Source organism: Pelophylax lessonae (genome assembly GCF_965119305.1).
Source record: "Pelophylax lessonae genome assembly, chromosome: 2".
NCBI lineage: Eukaryota > Metazoa > Chordata > Amphibia > Anura > Ranidae > Pelophylax > Pelophylax lessonae.
Window position 1 is genome coordinate 487986727 of NC_138769.1, and position 23834 is coordinate 488010560.

Below are 23834 nucleotides of genomic sequence, written 5' to 3' on the forward strand. Positions count from 1 at the left end.
ATAAAACAAATTTTCCTTTAATTTACAGCAGCCATTATCATTAAGAGGCTGAATAGGCTGCGGCAGCATGATGCAGACACCAATCACTAAGAAAAAAGCCCCTATGGCTGACCTGTTTAGTGCTAGGCTAGATAAAACTGAAAATACACAAAAGCAACATCTACATTAAGCATATGTAGGAGTTGCCGGCAGAGGTTGAGTTCCTGTGCTGAGTGAAAAAAACCACAAGTTTGCAATGCATTGTGGTAAACAGAGACCTCCTATCAGTTTCACACAGTGTGGTTCTCACGTAATTGTTTGCTTTTCTGAAAACTAGCTATTTAAACAAAAAATTACTTACAATCCTGATGGTAAAGTGCTGAGATTTACACCGCTCACAACCTGTACCGCTTGAACAAGGAGGAGATCAAAAACTGCTGAGAGCATCCAGGACCCCAATAAATATGACTGTAAAGAAAAGTTAAACATGTATTAAAAAAGGTACAAATAAGTAAAATGACTTGCACACAATCAAGCATTAATGACCTTTTCAAGCCAAAAAACATTAAGCCTATGTGCAATATAAAAGAGCCAAAAAACTTTAAGCCTATGTGCAAAAAAAAAAAAAAAAAAAAAAAAAACTGAGAATCGGCACAAGGGATATAACTTACAGCCAAATAGGATGTGTCCTTTGTGTGAATGGCTCTCCATTTAGGTAAAATCCTCCTCCGTCTATAACCCCCTGCACGTTTCAGCGCATTACTTTTTTTAAACTTAATTTGAATAAAATTTCATGTCATTAATGTCCCTGCACAGAGGCAAAGTGCATGATGCTGCAGTGTGGTGACATGCAGCGTCATCCAGTGCACTATAGAAAATTGCAGCATGTCAGTATTTTTCCACACTGCACATCAACATTTTGGTGTGAATGGGCAACAATGCTGGCGTGATGACCTTGCATTGACTGGCATTTATCCAGTACAGAAAACTGTCAGTCACCACAGTTTGAAAGAGCCCCGAGTGTCCATTTACACCACATGTTGTGGGACTGCACTGAGCCGCTTTTCTAGCGCAGTCCCACTGCACCCCTACTGAAAGAAAAGTCAGAATGGCTCGTCTCCGGTGTGGCCGGTTCATACCATCACAACGCAATGGTGTGAGGGTGGTCGGGGTTGCATCAAGTTAAATGTAATGGTATGACTTGTATATGACAACGTCTAGCGGTCTAAACTTGATCAAAAAGATGCAAAGAAATTACACTCTTGGAATCCTCTCCTCACTTGGTGCTAAAAGCTATAAAAAAAAAAAAAAGAAGGTTGTGAGGTTGTATGCTCCTTCAAAAAATATCCGTAAACCCATGATAAATGAAGCAAAGTGTTGTGCTCACCTGGGCTAGCACCAGCATCTTGTGTGGGAAGCCGGCTTTGACGGCTTGCACAACCGGCTTCCTACTGGGCAAGTGTGAGTAGCACTGCACTTTGTGAATGGACCAGCAGCCCTCTGGGACCTGTGACATGTCCCAGAAAGCTGCGGGTGAAGAGAAGGGGGCCGAACTTTCGCTTTATACACCTAGGCCAGTGATGGTGAATCTTGGCACCCCAGATGTTTTGGAACTACATTACCCATGATGCTCATGCACTCTGCAGTGTAGTGAAACATCATTGGAAATGTAATTCCAAAACATCTGGGGTGCCAAGGTTTGCCATCACTGACCTAGGCGATCCAAGTGGGAGCGGGTACCTGTCTAAACTACCCTCTACCCCCCAAAAATGATATGCAAAATATGGTGGGGAGGGCTAGGAGGTGAACCTAAAATGGAACTTCCCCTTTTGGCGGAAGTTTTGCTTTAAACTCGTAGGAACAAAATCTCTGCACCCCATTTTTTAGCATCCTCTTGACCAGTATATCAGAGTTTCACTTATGCTGTTGGATGCTTCATACATTTTGACTATAATAGGACAGGTTTTGAGGTATGAGGAACCTCATCTGAGAGAAAAATATTTCCTTTTATAGAGTTAGAATAACCTGGAGGCTTATTCTACCTCAAACACATATCAGAACCTGAAAATAACATTTGTGTGGACTTATTCCTATTACTTATAACAATCTATATTTTCCTCCATTTCAAACAATAAAAGGAATAGAACTTCAAAACTTTCATGCATCTCAAGTATTTAGTAGGACCTTCACTTTCCGGCCAGATATTTAGGAAGCAAACACGAGAAGTACTATAGCAGGTGGTTTATATTAAAACCACAGTATTCAGGATGAGGTGTGACAATCTAATTCCCAGAAGGCAAGTCACACTTGAGCGTGTTCTGACATGTTCTAATTTGCACTCGCCTGGGTCACAGACCAGTTTATTTAGTCTTTACAGAGTAGTAGAAGACGAGTGTGTTGCCCTGTTGGTGGAAAGTGAGTGACAGGAATCTGGAGCAGAGGATTTACATCAAATTTTGTGTGCACAGTGGCAAAAATGTGACTGAAGTTTTAGCTCTGTTGTTATGACAGGCTTATGGTGAACATTCCATGAAAACTTTTTTTGAATGGCATAGGTGGTTTAAGGAGGGGCAGGAAGATGTCCACAATGACGCAAGAAGTGAGCAGGCAAAAACGCAAAGGCCAGATGCAAATGTGAACAGAGTGCGAACCCTTGTACGTGCTGGTGTGTGTGTTTTTCTTATTTATCACAAGGGGATAGTTCACTAGGAGTTCATAAACATGGTACAATGGCCAACCAACATTACGTAGAAATTCTTAAAAGGTTACAGGAATCTGTATGGAGGAAAAGACCAAAACTCTGGCCTGACAAGTGGATTCTCCACCACAACAATGCTTCTGCACAATTTTTACAGTTCATTCTGGGAATTTAATTATCACACCTATGCTTAAGTTTGGCAAAAATACTTTTATATCAGACTGTCCTTTGAATGACGCATCTTTGGGTATGAGTAGTAATCAAACCTTTATATGCAATATGCTTAACAGATATCTATACTGACAAAACTAGGAAAGTTGCTAACCTCTGCATCCATAAATGTTTGTTTCCTGGCAAATATGCTAATGGCATAAATGCTTTCCTACAACACATTAACAGATAAAGAGCTCTGACTTCAGTTTGTAGTAGTAATTCACATTTAACTTTGCAACCGCAGCTTATCCAAGCAGCTTTTTCAGTTCTAATGAGTATCGGGAACAGCAGGAACAGTGTCAACTTGGATGAACTGTGAAACATCGGAACAAGTCTAGTTGAATGTGAATATCTACAACTAGCCACTTTATGTCCTGGATAACTGAGAAACATCACTTCTGACTTCACTTAAGCCCCGTACACACGCACAGATTGTTGGCCGTAAATTGTTGGCCAACGTCCGATCTGCCGATTGTAGGCTTGTTAGTATGATGCTTCCGACAACCAACTGCGAATTTTCGGCCGAAAAAAATCTGGTGTGCATGCTATAAAATTTTTTTGGCCAACAAAGAACGGCCGATTGTTCCTCAGTCAGTACAGATTTCGGCAGACAAAAATCAGATGAGCAAGACTGGGCATGCTCAGAGAAGAAAAAACACACTGAAAGTCAACCAGAACATGACATCACTTCTGAAGTTGGTTTTTGTTGGCCAACAAAAGCCCAGTGCAAGTCTAGAGCACATTTCAACCAACAAACAACACTGGACAAAAGTTGGCCGATCAGTTGGCCAACAATCTGTGCGTGTGTACAGGGCTTTACTTCAAACTAGTTCTGGGATTAGAATGACTGGCCTGGGATTAGAATGACTGGCCTGGCAACTAGATTTTTTAAAAGGAGGTCAGCAATTTTCTTTCAATAACAGCCAAGGTTAATTCCCAATTATCCTAAAGTGGAATTTTATCCATACCAACTTGATAAAAAAAGAATGTTCTTTAGCAAGGATCATACATTCCACATTAATGATTATGCTACAACAATCAGTGTGTGCTGTAAATGGTCTCCAGCATTGCTCCTGTTTCTTCTTGCTGGAGGCTGCAATTCTGCTGAAGCCCAGAGCCCCTGAACAGGAGTAAATCTTTAGGCTGTCTGTGTCTAAAAATAGACAGCAACTGAGCATGCATGTACAGAGCAGGGAGAGACAGTGTATTACTGGATTTTAAACAGTATAGACACTTATTTTTAATGTTTTACATAGCTATACCTGCAAAAGAGGTCAACCTGAAGTGATCTAGCAGGACTTCATTTTCTGACTAAAGTTCCACTCTAAATAACAAGACATGGGCAAATCTTACCGTAAATTTCCGCGTGCCAAAACGTCTCTCTAATGTTCTAAAATTATATATAAGTAAACTACTACAAAATGTGTCCTTCAGATCCAGACATATAATTCTTCCAAAGAATAGTCTCCATATCTAAAACAAAAAAGTACACAATGAGTACACAAATGCTGATATTACAGGGGGAAGTAAAGCCTACAAAATGACAAAAGAAGCCAAAAAAAATCATGTGACAAAGTGTACATTTATTGATGAGGAAAAAGAAAATACATTATTTTGTCTTGAAGTGCTAAAGTGGTAAAAAACCCTCTTTTTTTTTTTTTTTAAGCACTTTATGTGGAGCTCCACCAAAAAGAGGAAGCTCAACTTGTCTGCCCCCCCCCCCCCCCCATGACACATTTGGCACCTTTTGGTGGGGGAGAGTGGGTACCTGGTTTTGACAGGTACCTGCTCCCACTTATGGCTCAGTTCACCGTGGCGAACTGAGCCTGAAGTTCGCTCCCCCCTTCCCCCCGTAGCCTTCTGGGACACTTCACAGGTCCCAGAAGACTCCGGCCCTTCAGAAAGCGCAGAGCGGTTCACACATACGCAGTAGGAAATCTTGCGGCTTCACTACCAGTTTCCCTAAGTCAGGATGGAAGAGTCAGCACCCAACAGCCAACTGAAGAATCGGCTCAGGTGAGGACAGCGCTGGATGCCTGGACAGGGAAGTGCCCTAATATTAAAAGTCAACAGCTACAGTATTTTACATTTTTTCTTTTTTTTTTTGGGGGGGGGGGGGGGGCCTGGAGCTCTTATTAAAATGACTAGTATAGAAGGATGTTTATACCTGTCAGGTCTGCCTATTGTCATCTATGTCTTGTTCTTTCAGTTCCTCTCATGGAGAGAATTTCTAAAAAGTGTGGCAAATGCCTTTTTTGACACGTGTCCCCCCCATTGAAAGATCCCCTCCGCTCCCGTTCTGGTGACTGCTCAAAATCTCCCTATTGGTGGAGACAGACCGCAATAAAAACCTGACATGGGTTTTATCCCCTTTACCACCTTTCCAAAACTAGAATGATAACTTTTGGCTTGAGTGAACTTTGGGCCTTTACCACAATTGCTGTGTTTATTGGATAGTAGCTAACCACGTGCCACCACTTGTTACCCTCAAAAACATTACAAATAAACAAAAGATTGCTTGTGATTAAGTCCATCTTTGGGGATGAGAATACACCTTTCCATTCCTCCCTCCCCACCCCCATTACTCTTTTAGGTTTCCTTTACCTGTAGATGCTACTTTGTAGTCAACTGTTTGTGTCCCTTTCTAGTGCCGCTTCCAGAAGCAACGATCCAGCGCTGCAGTAACCAGGTCATATCCTCTTGATGACATCAGCAGTGTTCAAAAAATCCTGCTGCAGGACAGGTGACAGCAAGTGACCTCATGGGCCTGGCTGTGACTTGCCACACAGCAGCCACTGCAAACATTTTCTGGCTAGGCTCTTCTTCTTAGGCCAATGAGAAGAATATTCTGCATTTGGAAAGACCATCTATAATGTGTGGAGGGACCAATCCGTAAGAAAGTTTAAGACTTTGACAGGGGGAGAGGGTATGGGTAAAGGAGATTAAAAGGTATTTCACATGATTACATGTGAAAATATATAAATGTTAAAATATGATATTCCATGTTTATATGGCTTAATTTGTGACCAAGGCACCAGCTGTCATTAATCCAAAACCATGTCCCTGGACTTGGAGCCTCAGGAGCTAGAAGGAAGGACCTACAGTGTACCTTATTTCATCTTCTACTGGTGTAGGCTGCAATGCAGAGCTACGTATATTTACCATGAGCACACAGCAAGCTCTTTGGTATGTGGGCACTGTTGTGGACATCCATATATGCAGAGACAGGGGAGCAAAAAACTCACCTGTTATTGCTAGGACACATAAGCCCACAGATTACAAAGCAGCAACACACACATATACAGCAGGTATAAAAAATAATTACCCCCCCCCCCTTTAAAATAATCACATTTTGTTACTTTGCAGCATGAAATAAAGACAGACACAGTTTTTGTTTTATTAAAGAGGAAGTAAACTCCCATCTTTAAGTTTTACCTATAGGTAGTGTAAATATCTCCTAAACATGCGCCGTTTAGGAGGCATTTACTGAGCTAGCAGCCAATTACGTCACTGCCGCATGCACACTGAAGGAACGGCCCCCCGTGCTGTTACTCCAGAGCAGTGTGCCATGACTGGTGGCTCCCGCGCGCCAGCCAGGGAGTGAAGTCATCACCAGTCACAGAGCCAAAGCCGCAAACCCAGAAGGAAGACTGGGTAGAGATGGACGCTACCTTCAACGATGGCATCGCATAGCTGGAACTCTTCGTTTTCAGGTAAGTTTTACATAATGTGTTAGTATGTGATGCATACTAACACATTATGCCTTTGCCTTGCAGGTAACAAAAAAAAAAGTGCAGCGGTTTACAACCGCTTTAACCACTTGCCGACCGCCGCAGGACTATTTACTGCGGCAGTCTGGCTCTCCTGGGCAAACCGACGTAGTGCTACGTCACTCGCCCAGGAGCCTCTAGGGGGCTAGCGCGCGCCGCCGGAGGCGCGCTCCCGCCCCCGCTCCTTCCCTGACATCCCTGCACTCACGAGCTCCCGCTGGAGAGGGAGAAAGGCAGGCAGCTAACGTAAACAAAGCCGCCTGTCATTCTCCCTGGCGTAACTGCAGAGGTCATACTATCCTGCTATGTAGGATCGTTTGTCTCTGTGGTTACATCACAAGCCACGCTCCCCCCACAGTTAGAATCACGCCCCTAGGGATACATTTAACCCACCGATCACTAATAAAGTTAACCCCTTCCCTGCCAGTGTCATTTTTTACAGTAACCGTGCATATTTATAGCACTGATTACTGTAGTAATGTCACTGGTACCCCCAAAAGTGTCAAAAATGTCAGTCAAGGGTCCGATCTGTCCGCCGCAATGTCGCAGTCCCGCAAAAAAATTAAAATAAAAAATCGCAGATCGCCACCATTACTAGTTAAAGAAAAAAAATATAAAAATGACAAATCTTTCCCATAGTTAGTAAACGCAATAACTTTTGCGCAAACCAATCAAAATACGCTTATTGCGATTTTTTTTACCAAAAATATGTAGCAGTAGCAGAAAACAAATTGGCCTAAAACGTTAAAAAATTTAGATTTTTACATTTTTTTTTGGGGGGGGGGGGGGGGGGATTTCATATAAAAAATGTGAAAAATATAATTTTTTTAAAAATTGTCGCTCTTTTTTTGTTTATAGCGCAAAAAGTAAATATCGCACAGGTGATCAAATACCACCAAAAGAAAGCTCTGTTTCAGGGAAAAAAAAGGACGTCAATTTCATTTGGGTACAGCGCTGCACGACCGCGCAATTGTCTGTTAAATTCAGGCAGTGCCGAATCGCAAAATAGGCCCTGGTCTTTGAGCAGTCAAATCCTCCGGGGCTTAAGTGGTTAAGCTGTAAGTGAAAGATATAAAATCAACATGGTATTTGCAGTGGGCAAATAATGCAAAGTCTTCATGTGCAAAGTTAGACTGGCCATATATTATACAATTTTCTTGTTCAAATTTATCAATACCATATAATATAAAAGGTCAAACAAACACTTTTAATTCGAATGCAATCAGGCAGGCCCTTGCACTACATAGTTAAAATGAAATCTAAAGGAAATTAAGCAGGAAAATTGTATAATGTATGGCCAAGCTTTAGTAGAGACATAACCCAACAGGCTGTAATTAAAGAGGAAGTAAACCCTCCTCGGGAAGTTGTACCTATAGGTAAGCCTATGATAAGGCTTACCTATAGGTACTGTAAATATCTCCTAAACATGTACCGTTTAGGAGATATTTACCTTCGATGCATCCAGTGACGTCACCGGCGCATGCTCTATGAAGGAACGGCCGCTCGTGCCGTTCCTTCAGAGCCCCGTGCCGTGACTGTCGGCTCCCGTGCGCGACGTCACCGCGGCTCCGGCCAATCAGATGGCCGGATGCCGCGATCCCGGAAGACGGGCGACTAGACACGTCGCCCATCATAGAGGTGAGCGGACGGCACGGCGGGGGCTCGTTCTAAGGTAAGTATTTCATAATGAGCTAGTATGCGATGCATACTAGCTCATTATGTATTTCTCTTTCAGGTTGTAGAAAAAAAAAATGTTTTACCGAGTTTACAACCTCTTTAAAGCAAAAGTTGGTTTAACAAAATACTGACACAAAGGATGAGCCTTTTTCCAACTCAGCAATTCTGTCTTTGATTTTTTTTATGTTATCTGTCATGTTGGTGTTTCATTTAGATGTTATAAGTTGCACTGAGCTAAGACAGCTGGATAAAACAAAAAATGTGCCGCTCTTCATGTCAGGAAGCAAAACAACAAAAATGTGATTATTTTAAAGAGGGTGATTTTTTTTCTATACCCACTATAACTTACTGCAGAAAGAATGCACACTGCACTCTAACCCAGAACTTGTCAGATCGAATGCCTTCCCATGGTTTGTATGGCAACACTGACACATATGTTTAACCAGTAGTGCTGGCGCCAAGATAGTGACGTTCTTTTAGCATCACTGTTTAATGTTCCCACTACACACTTCCTCTTTACTGATGGAAAAAACAGAGGTGGTTAAAAAGCACCTAAGCCATTTAGGAACAGCCTTGTATTTGTATTAAATGAAAACAAGGTGTTTTCTGATTGTCTGGTGGAAAAGTGGGCAGATGGCATCACAATCTCCATCCACTATGGCCAATCCAAGAATGCCTTGAATACACTGGTACGAATACAAGGCTGTTCCAGAATGGCCAAGGTGCTTTGTAACTGACTCTTTCTTTCCTGCAACAGAAGTGTCTGATACCTATACAAGAAGACCACTGTATGTATAGCACAAGCTACTACAGTCTATTACAGCATGCCCACCAGCCAGACTATTCTACAATGGTAAGCATTGGTTTTAACCAAGTTGGCCCAAACAATCTATTTAGACCCCGTTCACACTGGGGCGACCTGTCAGGCGACCTGGTCGCCTGACAGGTCGCTGTAGGTCGCCTGCCATAGATTAGCTGTGGACCCGTTCTAATAGGAGCGACACAAGTCGCTCCGACTTAGAATAAGGGTCCGGAGCTTCTTTGGGGCGACCTGGAGCGACCTGCATTGACTTCAATGTTATGAAGTCCGTGCCGGCCGCTCCGAGGTCACGATGCGAGCTGCGCGCCGCGACCTATTAGGTCGCCCCGGCAAGTCGGATCGCCCCAGTGTGAACGGGGTCTTGACAGGTAAATATAAACAAAACATAATCACAATATCCTTAAAGTGGTAATAAACCAAAAAAGCAAAAACATTTATAAACTGCAGCTGATCACTTCTTCGATGTGGTGGCTGCATCCGTTTTTTTTTTTTTTTTTTTTTCTTCTTTAGGCTTAGGCTTTTTTCCTTTGCCTTTCTCCTGGTGGATCCAGCCAGTATTTTAGGTTTCAACATTGTTTAATAGAACAAGCTGACCAGAAAAAAAACAACACCTAGAGGGTTGAGACAACCTATTTGACACTGACAGGAGTGCTTACAATGATTAGCTTGTATTCATAAGTAAGATCTTTATTTTCAAAAGGAAAGAAAAAAGGTTTGGTGTAACTGCTTACAAAGTGTTAGCTGGAGTTCACTTTCAATTTGTTAGTCAAATCTATCTAAATCTGCTAGTCTAACACTACACTCTCGCTGGATTGCCAATGCTGCTGTCAAATGGTGTCTACTTTACTATTTCATCCAGAATGCAGATATCTTAAGTCAGGAAGAGAGTTACTGGCTGGAAATAAAAAAAAATTAAAATAAAAAAAAAAACTTTTGCAGACACCACATCCAAGGGTTAGTAAGCTGCAATGTATTACATTTTTGGTTTAATACTGCTTTATAAATAATATTTATTTCAGCTGGTTAACATGGCTAAGAGAAAAAAAAATAAACAGTTAAACTAAATACACATTAATTCTCATGGTTAAAGTGGATGTAAACCCCATTGATGAAATTTGACCTGGACACATATCTGTAGTGTAGTGTAGTATATACTTGGATAAAAGTAGCTGGAAATTTGTGTCAGGGTGGGTGCATAAAGATAGATTAGCAGAGAGCTGGTCTATTCACAGCACAGCTCTCCATGTTTCTTCCTTCCTCTGCCTATGTTGAGGGGAGGGGGGGTGCCTTTTCTCCAATCAGCTGTCACACAGTGTATACTAAGATGCCACACCCGATGCTGGGACAGGAAGAAAAAAATTCTAAAATGAGGTTTACTTCGTGTAGAAAGCTGAAGACAGCAGATAGCAGTAAAACTTATGTAGGGAGATTAATTTCATCTTTGTGTATCTTCTGAGGCTGTTCACTTCACTGGGTATATGTGAGAGTTTACATCCACTTTAAAGTATTAGTTCTAAGCATTATGTTGTAAGTCTAACCTAACAACGAAGAGCACATTTGTTTAAGTCAGACTTACATGAAAACTGTCTTTTATTGCTTGCACATCATATACAAAAAATGCTTGCTGCTGCTGAAACAGGAGGGCAAGTATAACAGAAAGAGCACCTGGGATTAGTAGAAGGCCTTTAGACAGTGGAGCTTTATCTAGAGAAAAAAAAAAAATAATACACATGTTAAATACTGTCATAAATAACACCAATGTGCCAATGCCAACTACATCAATTTAGGTTCCTCACAGAAATGACAGATCCCTGCAATATCACCAACAAGGAGGACACTGGCACTGCACATGCACCAGCCAGCCAGCCCCAAAAACACAGAGGCAGCACTTACAGAATTAGGAGCACTGCCCCCAGGCTCCACCCTCTGTATCAGACAAAAAAAAAAAAACACCCACCAAGTCAGTGGCAAACTAAGTTACCCCACACATGGTGACATGTGGGAGGACAGAACAAGTGATAAAGTTAGTGATTTTGAGGACAGGGGTGGACACATCCACTGCAATCCAACCACATAGAAAGGCATAGGTCCTGATAGTGATAAGCAATTGAAGGAGAGGAGGAAAAGGAAGAAAAGAAAAAAAGAAAGAGAGCACATCTTGGCACCAGAAGTACATACAGAGATGGTCATAAATAACAAAATAATTTAAATTACAGTGCATCTGGAAAGTATTCACAGCACTTCACTTTTTTCACATTTTGTTATGTTACAGCCTTATTCCAAAATGGATTAGATTCAGCATTTTCCTCAAAATTCTACAAACAATACCCATAAAGTCAACTTGAAAGACATTTGTTTGAAATCTTTGCAAATTTTTTAAAAAAAATAAACAAATAAAAAAAAAAAAAAATCACATGTACATAACTATTCACAGCCTTTGATCAATACTTTGGTGAAGCACCTTTGACACCAATTACCGCCTCAAATCTTTTTGAGTTTGATGCTACAAGTTTGGAACACCAATTTATGGGCAGTTTCTCCCATTCTTCTTTGCAGGACCTCTCAAGCTCCATCAGGTTGGATGAGGAGCTTCAGTGCACAGCCATTTTCAGATCTCTCCAGAGATGTTCAATCAGGTTCAAGTCTGGTCTCTGGCTGGGACACTCAAGGACATTCACAGAGTTGTCCCATAGCCATTCCTTCGTTATCTTATCTGTGTTCTTTGGGTTATTGTCCTGTTGGAAGATAAACCTTCACCCCCAGTCTGAGGTCCAGAGCGCTCTGGAGCAGGTTTTCTTTAAGGATGTCTTTGTACATTGCTGCATTCATCTTTCCCTCGATCCTGACAAGTCTCCCAGTTCCTGTAGCTGAAAAACATCCCCACAGCACGATGCTGCCACCACGATGCTTCACTGTAGGGATTAGGCCTGCACGATATTTGAAAAAAAATATATTGCGATATTTTTTTTTCAACGATATATATTGCGATATTGAGGGAACCGTAAATCCAGCCTTTCTGACCATACAGGGTTAATGTATGTTACTGTAGGGAAAGGGATTCAGTGCACACTGTAGCCTTGTACCATAGGGTTAATGTTACTGACACTGTAGGGATTGGGAAGGATGCTGGGAATGGAAATCATGAAGCATGCAGGCAGCCTTCTAAATTTTAATTGCAGATACAGGGCACTGGGCAGGTAAGGGTTAATCTGGTAAAATCAATTAGTGACAGTGTGGACTGTGGAATCGATCAGATTATTCAGTGGTGGTAGTAGGAGGCTGGAGCGGTGGACTAGGAGCCGGGAAAGGATCACAGCACAGCCGCATACATTTACATTACTCACTCGTGCACTGCAGCCCGCCCCACACGTTCAGTGAGTCTCACTCTCCGCCCTAGTTTTCTCAATGGCACATTCAGGGAGCCAATCACGCCGTGAGTAGCGGCACAGCGGAACCAATCACGTGTGCAGGCACGCGTGATTGGTTAGCTGTGCAGCCAATCACGCGTGATTGGCTCCCTGAATGTGCCATTGAGAAAACTAAGGCGGAGAGTGAGACTCACTGAACTTGTGGGGTGGGCTGCAGTGCACGAGTGAGTCAGTGTATGCTCACCGATGAAGTGTCCCGACTTCTCCCTGCCCACGGAAGTCTGTGAGTCCTCCTGTCCTCCTCCGAGTCCCTTCCCCCTGCCTATGCAAATATCGTGACCTCGGCGATATGAATATTGCCTACGGCCACAGAACGATAGTCGATATCATATCGACTATCGTTCAGCCCTAGTAGGGATGGTATTTTTTTTCTTGTGGTTGAAGAGTCCTTCGGGTGCCTTTTGGCAAACTCCAGGCGGGCTGTCATGTGCCTTTTACTGAGGAGTGGCTTCTGTCTGGCCACTCTACCATACAGGCCTGATTGGTGGAGAGCTGCAGAGATGGTTGTTCTGGAAGGCTCTCCTCTCTCCACAGAGAAACGCTGGAGCTCTGTCAGAGTGGCAAAGGCAAAGGCTTGGCCTTGGCAAAGGCTTTGAATAATTGTGTACATGAGATTTTTTCATTTTTTATTTTTAATAAATTTGCAAAAATTTTAAACAAACTTCTTTCAGGTCGTCATTATAGGGTATGGTTTGTAGAAGTTTAAGGGAAAAAATTAATTTATTCCATTCCGGAATAAGGCTGTAATATAACAATAGTGTGTGAATGCTTTCAGGATGCAATGTATTTAAAAAAAAAAATAAAATACATCAAACCATACAAAAGATAAAAAAGCCCTGTGAACAAAAATACATGTCAAACAAGCAAAAACGTGTACAGCTATATCCCACTGTACAGTAAATGGGCCTATACAATATGTGTCATTTAAAACAGATAAAGGAGACGAGGTAAAAAAGCCCAGTGGGGTAGGCTCAAACTTACTTACATATGCAATGCACAATTTAAATGGTGTGAATGGCTAAGTAGTGCACCACATTCCAATTAAATAGCACTCCAAAGACCAATAAGAAAAAAAAGAAAAAAAGTTGGACTTTCAGATGCTATGCATTTTTATGGAAAAGAGATAACACAATTTTTTAAATCAATCTATTTATTGTACAAAATCATTAAAATGCACTCTTTTGTGCAATATATAGATACAACCAGACATGCATGAGGAAACTTCCTGTATATAACCTGACAACACCCAAAACATAGTAACAGCTGAAGGGCCCATGTCTGCCCACCCCTGCTATAAGGTATGCTTTAGATTAGCGGCAAGGGGTTAGCACTTTCAGCGTGGAGTACTGTGGTCTCTGCTGTGAGTTTCCTGAACAAGGTCCATGCCAGAAAGCCATCGGCCTCTACAATGATTTCCACATCCAGGAACAGGATTCTTATACAGCTTGAACTTGTATTCAATTTCAGTTGGAATAGGATATTACTCAGAGCACTCAGATAACCCTTAAGATGTCCCCATCCAAATGGCAAGGATGTCATGTATATGCCTTACATTAGACAGTAAGAAAGCTTTAAAAATCCATGTTTGTGGTGAAATACCCATGGAGCTAAACACTATACCATGATACCAGGCATAAACATAAATACAAACCAATCAGTGCAGCGCATTTACTGTCATCAATACCCAACAGGCATCAATAGTGACAGATATAATAAACTAATACAGAATAATGAACTTCTGACTACTATCATTAATAACACATAATGATTCAATGCTGACCAATAAAAACTTCATACAGTGAAATAGTGATTATAAATAAATCCGAAAAAAAAAGTCCTTAAAGTGGTTGTCATTAAGATAAAAAGCCTTCTGTGTGTAGCAACCACCCTCAGCTCCCCTAATACTTACCCTAGCCCCATCTCTATCCAGTGATGTTGCACGAGTGCCTCGGCCATCCAAGACTCTCCCTCCTGATTGGCTGGGACACAGCAGTGGCGCCATTGGCACCAGCTGCTGTCAAACTAAGTCAGTCAGCCAATCAAGAGAGGAGCAGGGCCGAACCACGGCTCCATATCTGAATAGACACATGGAGCTGCAGCTCAGCTCGGGTGCCCCCATAGCAAGCTGCTTGCTGTGGGGGCACTCGACAGGAGGGAGGGGCAAGGACCTCTGAAGAGGGACCTGAGGAGGATCTGTGCAAAACCAACTGTACAGAACAGGTAAGTATAACATGTTTGTTATTTAAAAAAAATAAATAAGAAAAAATAAGACTTTACAATCACCTTAAATGATCAAAAAAGCAGGAAGAAAGATGACCAATATGATCAGCCCAAAAAATTTGCAGTCCCATAAGCAGCGATGGAAGAAATCATGGTGACACCATCCACTCTCATGCAAGGCTTACTAGAATGACTGTGACCCCCCTAAAATGGCGGTTGGTAAAAAAGACCAGCATCATGGAAAAGGACAATCTTCAGAAAAAGCCCACAAGTGTATTAGACCAATTAAAACACAACTTAGCAGACACTCCTTATTTATCCAACTCAGCCAAATTAAGTCAGGATAAGCAGTAGGATGCAATAAATAATAAGATACTCCATATAGGATAATACTACAAAGGGTTGCATTTACATCACATCAAACAAAAGCATGCCTCACGAACGCGGTAAAGAGGTCTTCCTTCAATAACAAAGACGGCCGACGGCCGACGGCCTGTTGCGCATGCGTGTTTACTTATCTCTCTCCAAAGCCCTAGGTCTCGAGTCACAGATATATGTGTATATGTCAAATTTCATGAATGGGGTTTACATCCATTGGGGTGCAGGTGACCTCCTTCCCTGTGACAGTGCACAGGCCTAGCAACAAACAAGTAGGTCTAAGCACTGTCACATGACCAAGGCATCAATGCTCCACAGGGTCACCTACCTAGCTGGTGTTAGTGCCAACTGTGAAGGAGGAAGAACTGGGGAGTAAGTGGGGGCAGATTACAGAGACACTGTCCCTTTTCTTTGCATGTGCAAGATGGCCGCATCTTTAACTGGTTATACACTTTTAGTAAACTCTAATATTTAGGGAATATTACGCTTATGGGATTACTAGTAGGTAAAAGAAGCAAAAAAGTTATTAAATTTGCTCATTGTCAGTCAAATGTTTGTTTGCCAAAATGAAATACACAGCAACAGTATGTGCTTATTTTTATTAAAAAGGTGTGTCAGAACATATATATTTTACAAATGTGTGTGATAGGAGCCAACAAACCTATTTTAGAATGTGGTTTCTCTAGTTTCTAGTTTGCTCTAAGCCTTTTTTGGTAGTTTTGTTCAACCTTAGTACACTGTGGTTGTGATGACTGCAATTTACATACACAGGAATAAGCTGCCTGAAATGTTTAATAAACAAGTTAATTCTTTCTAATTTGTTGAAGTTATTTCAGTGTCTTGTTGAAGTTATTTTTTTATTCAGTTAAATTTCATTTCTAATTCAGTTTATTTTGTGGGAAAATCAAAGAGAAGTATGTCATAGGGTTATATTTATTCTACAAACCAGGGTGTTTCAATATGCTCTTCCCTACTGCCTTCTGAAGCTTAAACATGGTTAATGAGGCCAATACAAGCTTTTAGCCCTTGTTCACACTGCCGCAGCTTCAAAGTCACGCGACTTCGAATCCAACATCCCTATGTGACTTCATTGCGGCTTGCATATGACTTCTTTAACAAAAGTCAATGCAAGTCATGTTGAAGTCACACCAACTTAGTGCAGGAACCTTTTTCCAAGTCTGAGCGACTTGAGTCGCCCCGATTACAACAGTTTTGTTGCCTTTAATGGGGTGCAATTTGTCATGCGACTTTGAACTCTCAAGTCGCAGTAGTGTGAACCAGAAGTTAGCCCTGGTTCACACCGGTGCAGCTTTGGAATCACCCTACTTTAGCGGGATTTCAAAGCCGAACATCAGTGAAATTTACACTGCAGATTTCATTGTGGCTTGTGACTTCATTTAACAGAAGTCTATGCAGGCTGCAATGAAATTCTTAAAAAAGTAGTGCAGGAAACTTTTTCAGGATCGCTGCAACATGAGTCACGGCCATATGATGGTTCTATTGTGGGCAATGGGGTGAGACTTGTCATTCGATTGGGAACTGTCAAATCGCATGATCAGTCGCATCATTGTGAACTGGGGCTTAAGGTTAGTGAGAAATGTATCACTGCACTGTAACTGCTGGTTGAAGTACCTATTTAAAGGGACAGGGAAATCGAAAGGTTCCCCAGAGATATGAGCACTCTGTATGCAACACTGGCTTTCCAGTTGGAAACCTAAAACTTATTTACACCCACAACTGCCTTACAGTAAGGCTTCATGTACACTTGACCATCATTTAAGACGGCTGCGGGAAAAGGTGGCAAATTCGCATGACCGTTTTGCCTTTCCCGTGGCCAGCAATCAAAACGTTCCTATCCTGAACGTGAGAAGCTCCTAAAAGCCTATGTCTACAGACACATAGGTTTTTATGAAGTTGAGTTTAGGAGCTTGGCAAACCAAAAAACACCAAAAGTTCCTAAACTCAATTTTAGGAGGTGGTAGTGTACATGAAGCCTTATACTGCATAGTTGAGCCGCATAACCTTGTTTTAACCTCCTATGCATGAAAACATAGGGACAGGGGTGAAGAAAAATGGCAGCAGCTTCTCTGGGCGGATGGGTGAAAATGTATAATATTTGGCTGTAGCAGAAGGCAGTTTGTTCAACAAATGGCTGGAGAACGGTACAATAATGAGGGTCTGCAGACAACAGTGAAGCGTGTTAAAGATTCCTTGCAAGTTTTGGGCTGCATTTCTGCAAATGAAGGTGGAGATTTGGTCAGAATGCAATGGTGTCCTCAATGCTGAGAAATACAGACAGATACTTATCAATCATGTCATATCATAAGGGAGGAGTGTGATTGGCCCCAAATGTATTCTGCAGCAGGACAAACACACCAAACGTACAGCCAATGTCATTAGGAACTATCTTCAGTGTAATGAAGAACAAGGATTCCTGTGATGGTTTTGCCCCCACAAAAGCCTAATTCCAACAACATCAAGTCTGTCTGGTATTACATTAAAAGACAGAAGTATTGGAGGCAGCCTACATCCACAGAGGATCTGTGGTTAGTTCTCCAAGATGTTTGGAACAACCTACCTGCCGAGTTCCTTCAAAAACTGTGTGCAAGCGTACCTAGAAGAATTGATGCTGTTTTGAAGCAAAAAGGTGGTCATACCAAATATTGATTTGATTTGCATTTTCTCTTCTGTTCCTTTACTCTACTCAAGAAAATATTAACACTTCTTTCTAAAAACATTTTTCATTTACAGCATTTTTTCACATCTGCCCTCAAATTTAACAAAGTACTCTGTATGTGAAATAGTCTAGCTGGGATGCTCTTATTCGGTCTCACAATTTTCCTGACTGATGCTCAGGCTGGTCAGGTTCTTCCTTTAGGCCCCATGCACACGGGGCGTTAGAAAAAACGTACGTCAAAGTTAGTTCTGACGCCGGAAAAAGCAGCTGTAAAAACGTGCTTTCAGTAGCTTTTTCCATTGGCGTTATTGCACGTTTTGCCACGTTGCTTTTAGCAGCGTTTTTTTTTCTTCCATTCAAAATCAATGGTTCCCTATGGGAGCCTATTGATTTGAATGGAGGTCGCACCGCAACACCGCAAGTCGGATCCGACTTGCGGGGCGACTTGCGCTGTGAGAATCTTGAGGGGGAACTCTACGCCAAAATGGGAAAAAAACGGCGTGGGGGTCCCCCCCAGGGTTCCAAACCAGGCCCTTCGGGTCTGTTATGGAATTTGAGGGTAGCCCCATGCCGAAAAAACGGCATGGGGTCCCCCCCAAAATCCATACCAAACCCTTATCCGAGCATGCAGCCCGGCAGGCCAGGAAAGGGGAGGGGACGAGCGAGCGGCCCCACCCCCCCTGGACCACACCAGGCCACATGCCCTCAACATGGAGGGGTGTTGGTGCTTTGGGGCAGGGGGAGCTCTGCACCCCCCACCTCAAAGCACCTTGCCCCCATGTTGATGAGGACAAGGGCCTCATCCCCACAACCCTGGCCGGTGGTTGTGGGGGTCTGCGGGCAGGGGGCTCATCGGAATCTGGAAGCCCCCTTTAACAAGGGGGCACCCCAGATCCCGGACCCCCTCCCTATGTGAATGGGTATGGGGTACACTGTACCCCTACCCATTCACCCCATAAAAGGCAGTGTATGGAAATAACGACAAGAGACGTTTTGGAAAGTTTATTAAAAATCTTCATCCGACTCTTCTTGTCTTCTCCTCTCCGGGGTCTTCTCCGGGGTCTTCTGCTCTTTTGCTGTCCGCCCTTCTTGTCTTCTCCTCTCCGGGGTCTTCTCCGGGGTCTTCTGCTCTTTTGCTGTCCCCCTCTTCTTGTGTTCTTGTCTCCGGGGTCTTCTGCTGTCCCCTCTTCTGCTGTCCTCTCTTCTCCTCTCCGGTCTTCTGCTCTTTTGCTGTCGGCTGTCGGCTGTCTTCTTCCTCCGGTCCTCCTCCGACGACGTCTCCGCTGATTATGCCTATCTCCGGTCTCTTCAGCTTATTATATAGCCATTAGGGGCGTGGCCCCGATGACGTCATCTGGAGACCCCGCCCCCTCATGTCACAGATGACGTCATCTGTGACATGAGGGGGCGGGGCCTCCAGATGACGTCATCGGGGCCACGCCCCTAATGGCTATATAATAAGCTGAAGAGACCGGAGATAGGCATAATCAGCGGAGACGTCGTCGGAGGAGGACCGGAGGAAGAAGACAGCCGACAGCCGACAGCAAAAGAGCAGAAGACCGGAGAGGAGAAGAAAAGAAGAGAGGACAGCAGAAGAGGGGACAGCAGAAGACCCCGGAGACAAGAACACAAGAAGAGGGGGACAGCAAAAGAGCAGAAGACCCCGGAGAGGAGAAGACAAGAAGGGCGGACAGCAAAAGAGCAGAAGACCCCGGAGAAGACCCCGGAGAGGAGAAGACAAGAAGGGCGGACAGCAAAAGAGCAGAAGACCCCGGAGAAGACCCCCGGAGAGGAGAAGACAAGAAGAGTCGGATGAAGATTTTTAATAAACTTTCCAAAACGTCTCTTGTCGTTATTTCCATACACTGCCTTTTATGGGGTGAATGGGTAGGGGTACAGTGTACCCCATACCCATTCACATAGGGAGGGGGTCCGGGATCTTGGGGTGCCCCCTTGTTAAAGGGGGCTTCCAGATTCCGATGAGCCCCCTGCCCGCAGACCCCCACAACCACCGGCCAGGGTTGTGGGGATGAGGCCCTTGTCCTCATCAACATGGGGGCAAGGTGCTTTGAGGTGGGGGGTGCAGAGCTCCCCCTGCCCCAAAGCACCAACACCCCCCCATGTTGAGGGCATGTGGCCTGGTGTGGTCCAGGGGGGGTGGGGCCGCTCGCTCGTCCCCTCCCCTTTCCTGGCCTGCCGGGCTGCATACTCGGTTAAGGGTCTGGCATGGATTTTGGGGGGGACCCCATGCCGTTTTTTCGGCATGGGGCTACCCTCAAATTCCATAACAGACCCGAAGGGCCTGGTTTGGAACCCTGGGGGGGACCCCACGCCGTTTTTTTCCCATTTTGGCGTGGCGTTCCCCCTCAAGATTCCCACAGCGCAAGTCACCCCGCAAGTCGGATCCGACTTGCGGTGTTGCGGTGCGACCTCCATTCAAATCAATAGGATCCCATAGGGAACCATTGATTTTGAATGGAAGAAAAAAAAACGTATAACGTGGCTTAACGCACGTTAAGCAACGTTATAGCAAAGTTATTCAGCTTTTAGCAGCGTCAGGCGTTTTTAACGCTGTAACGCTGGTCCTCAGAACGCGCAGGTGGTGGGTTCTTGTTGCAGCCTAAAAACGTCTAAGCCACTTACAGCTCAAAAACGTCTGAGTGTGCATGAGGCCATAGAATAACATGGAGGGGCGTTTTTAGGCTGCAAAAAGAAAACGCCTGACGCTGCTTACAGCGGCGTTAAAAACGTCCCGTGTGCATGGGGCCTTATAGTGGATAAATCACTGTTGCCAAATTTCACTGACCTTCTGCTCCTTTTCCTGCAGTACTGGTGGGACTTCTGGTCAAGGTTGTTATTGTCGTTTAGACGGTGCTGACTGTATCACTGTATAAGGATTTTGACTATAAGGATTTGGATGACGAAATGGATTTTACGATAAGTCAAAAATCCCATTTTCTCTTTCGTTCGTTGACGGACACAGCTCCTGATATTCGTAACCATTGAGACGTCCCAAAGCAGGGTTAAACATGAGGGGTGGGAACAACAAAATAATTCCCAAGACTTAGCCAACCAAGCAACAGGTGCTCAACCAAACAACTGGAGCCCACCTGAAAAAAACAACACACCCTCAAAGAGGATCAGGTCCTCTTAAACAGCAGCCTGCAAAACCTTGCGGCCAAAAGAAGCATTCGCAGATGCCAACACATCTACTTTATAAAACTTTATAAAAATGTGCACCGACGACCAGGTGGCTGCCTTGCAAACCTGCGTCACTGACGCCTGACGGAAGGCCCAGGAGGCATTAAGAGCCCTAGTAGAGTGCTTGACAGGGAAAGGAGGAACCCGACCCCTGATGGAATAGGCCTGAACCAATATCTGTCTAATACATTGGGAAATGGTTGCAGAGGAAGGGGGACAACCCTTTCCAAGGTCCATCCGTGAGCACAAATGAGAGTCCGACTTACTGACTTACTCCGTAGCTGCCAGGTACACACTAATAGCCCAGACCACATCCAAGGCAATTTCCTTTGGATGTTTAGGCCTGGGACACAGGGAAGGCAACACAATGTCTTCATTCTAATGAAAATCAGAGACAACCTTTGGAAGGAACGACAGACAGGGGCGAAGAACCACCTTAGCCCTGTGAATTACCAGGTAAGCTCAACGACAGGATAACGACGTCAGTTCCGACACCCTGTGCGCAGAGGTGATAGCCACTAAAAAGGCCACCTTCTGGGACAGCATAAGCAGGGGAATCTCCCTAATATTTCCAAAGGGAGGCTTCTGTAGAGCTAAAAGCACCAAATAAAGATCCCAAATCGGCAACAGAGCCCGCACTGGAGGAACCAAATATCGGACACCCTGAAGAAAGGTCGCCAAAGGACAAAGCCGACACCTGGCCCTTGATGGTACTCAAGGCCAACTTCTGTTCAACCCCCTGTTGAAGGAAGGTTAAGATCCAAGCCACGAGAAGGAGCGAGGAAGAACCGCAAGAAACTCACACCATGCAATGTACGTCTTCCACGCACAATGGTAGATCTTCCTAGAGGTAGATTTCCTAGCTTTCAACAGTGTAGGAATCACTGACTCAGATAAAACCCTATCCTTCAGCACCTGGCATTCAACAGCCAAGCCGACAAAACCAGCGACTGTGAAGCAGGATCGAAGATCGGTATTTGGGACAGCAGATCCTCCCTGAGAGGAAGCTGCAAAGGAACGTTGGACACCAGCCTCACCAGATCTGCGTACCAAGCCCGGCGAGGCCAGTCTGGAGTCACTAAGATGACCGAAATCCCTTGTGCCTCGAACCTGCGTAGAAGCTTGAGAGGAAGGAAGGCGTAAATCAGACGATACTGACCCCACGGTGCCACCGGCATTTCTGTGGCATCAGCCAGAGGATCCCTTGACCGAGCCAATATATTCACCTCGGGGGGGTGCCCGACAGGAGACACAGCTGATGAAACACCTCCGAATGAAGGGACCACTCCCCGTGGTCCAACGCCTGTGGACTGAAATAATCCACCTGCCAATTTTCCACCCTGGGAATGTGTACGGCGGAGAGAGCTGGAACGAACCGTTCTGCCCACCTTAGAATGCCGGCTAGCTCTAGAGCTGCCAGGACATTTCTTGTACCCCCTTAGTGATTGACATAGGCCACAGCCGTGGCATTGTCCCATAGAGTGCACACTGGACAAGCCTGAAGACGATCCAGACACAGTCTGATCGCTCGGAGTTCCAAGACATTGATCGGAAGTCTGGACTCTTCCAGCGTCCAGATCCCCTAAGCAGAATGCTTGTTGAGGATGCTTCTCCAGCCCTACAGGCTGGCATCCATTGTGACCACTGTCCAATACAAGGGGATGAAACTTTTTCCAAGCCAAAGCGCCAGAGAACGAAGCCACCATATCATGGACTCCTTCGTGCCCCGGCTCTGGCGGATCCGATTGTCCAGAGACTGCGGATTCTTCTCCGATTTGGTCAGAATTTCCCTTTGCAGGGACCTCGTATGGAACTGTGCAAACAGGACCGCCTCGAAGGTAGACACCATCAGAACCAGCACTCACATGCAAGTCCAGAGAGATTACCATCTGTTGGACAGCAGGAGGCGAAATGCAGCCTGCAATTTCTGGAGTTTGTCCGGAGGAAGGAGCACTTTAGCTAAGGCCTAAGTCCAGAGTCAGGCCCAGATAGTCCAGCTTTGTGAACAGAACCAGGGCAGACTTCTGAAAATTCAGAATCCAGCTGAACTCCCACAGATTTCGTATTGTGATCTCCATGTTCTTCACCACAGCAGAGGGAGATCTTCCAATTATTCCAGTACTGCGATCCTCCATTGGCGTAACAAAGCTAGCACCAGGGCACACACTTTTGTGAAGACCCGAGAAGCACATACGAGACCAAAAGGGTAATGCCACAAACTGATAGTGCTCCTCTGCCACAGCAAAGCGGAGAAAACGCTGGTGACTGACACATATCAAGGATGCCTAGCTTCACATTCCAATATCGATAGATACGAGGAAATCCCAATGACGCAGGTATGCCACCACAGTTCGAATGGACTCCATTCTGAACTTCTGTACCCGCACAACAGTTTAGCACCTTGAGGTCAAGGATTGGACACACTTCGCCTTCCTTCTTGGTAACTGAACAGGTTTGAGTAAAAACCCTGAAAACTTTCTGAGGTCGGAATCGGGACAATCACCACTTAAAGGAACAGGCCTTGTACCGCCCCAAACAGGCCCTGTAAGCAGTCTGGGGACAGACGCAAGTTGGAAGAAATAAACCTTGCCGAGGAACAAGAGCAAAACTTGATCATGTAGATGGACCAAATGACTCTGGACCCACTTGTCTTGCACCCAGGAAGTCAACGGTTCCGGAAACCAGCGAAGACGTCCCCCCACCCCCAATATGGGTGAGGGCGCACCTTCATGCAGAAGGAGCCTTGTTCCTGGGTCTGGAGAAGCCCAATCTT

At 44.4% G+C, this 23834-nt stretch overlaps 1 protein-coding gene across 1 annotated transcript in view; it reads right to left on the minus strand.

Moving 5' to 3' along the window:
- Positions 1-23834, minus strand: part of UBAC2 (UBA domain containing 2) — a 301154-nt gene that overhangs the window by 240523 nt on the left and 36797 nt on the right. The window contains exons 3-5 of the mRNA XM_082245721.1: positions 10734-10861; positions 4244-4363; positions 341-447 (exon numbers count right to left, since the gene is read on the minus strand). Of these exons, the coding sequence (XP_082101847.1) occupies positions 341-447; positions 4244-4363; positions 10734-10861 (355 nt within the window). The remainder of the gene's footprint in view (positions 1-340; positions 448-4243; positions 4364-10733; positions 10862-23834) is intronic.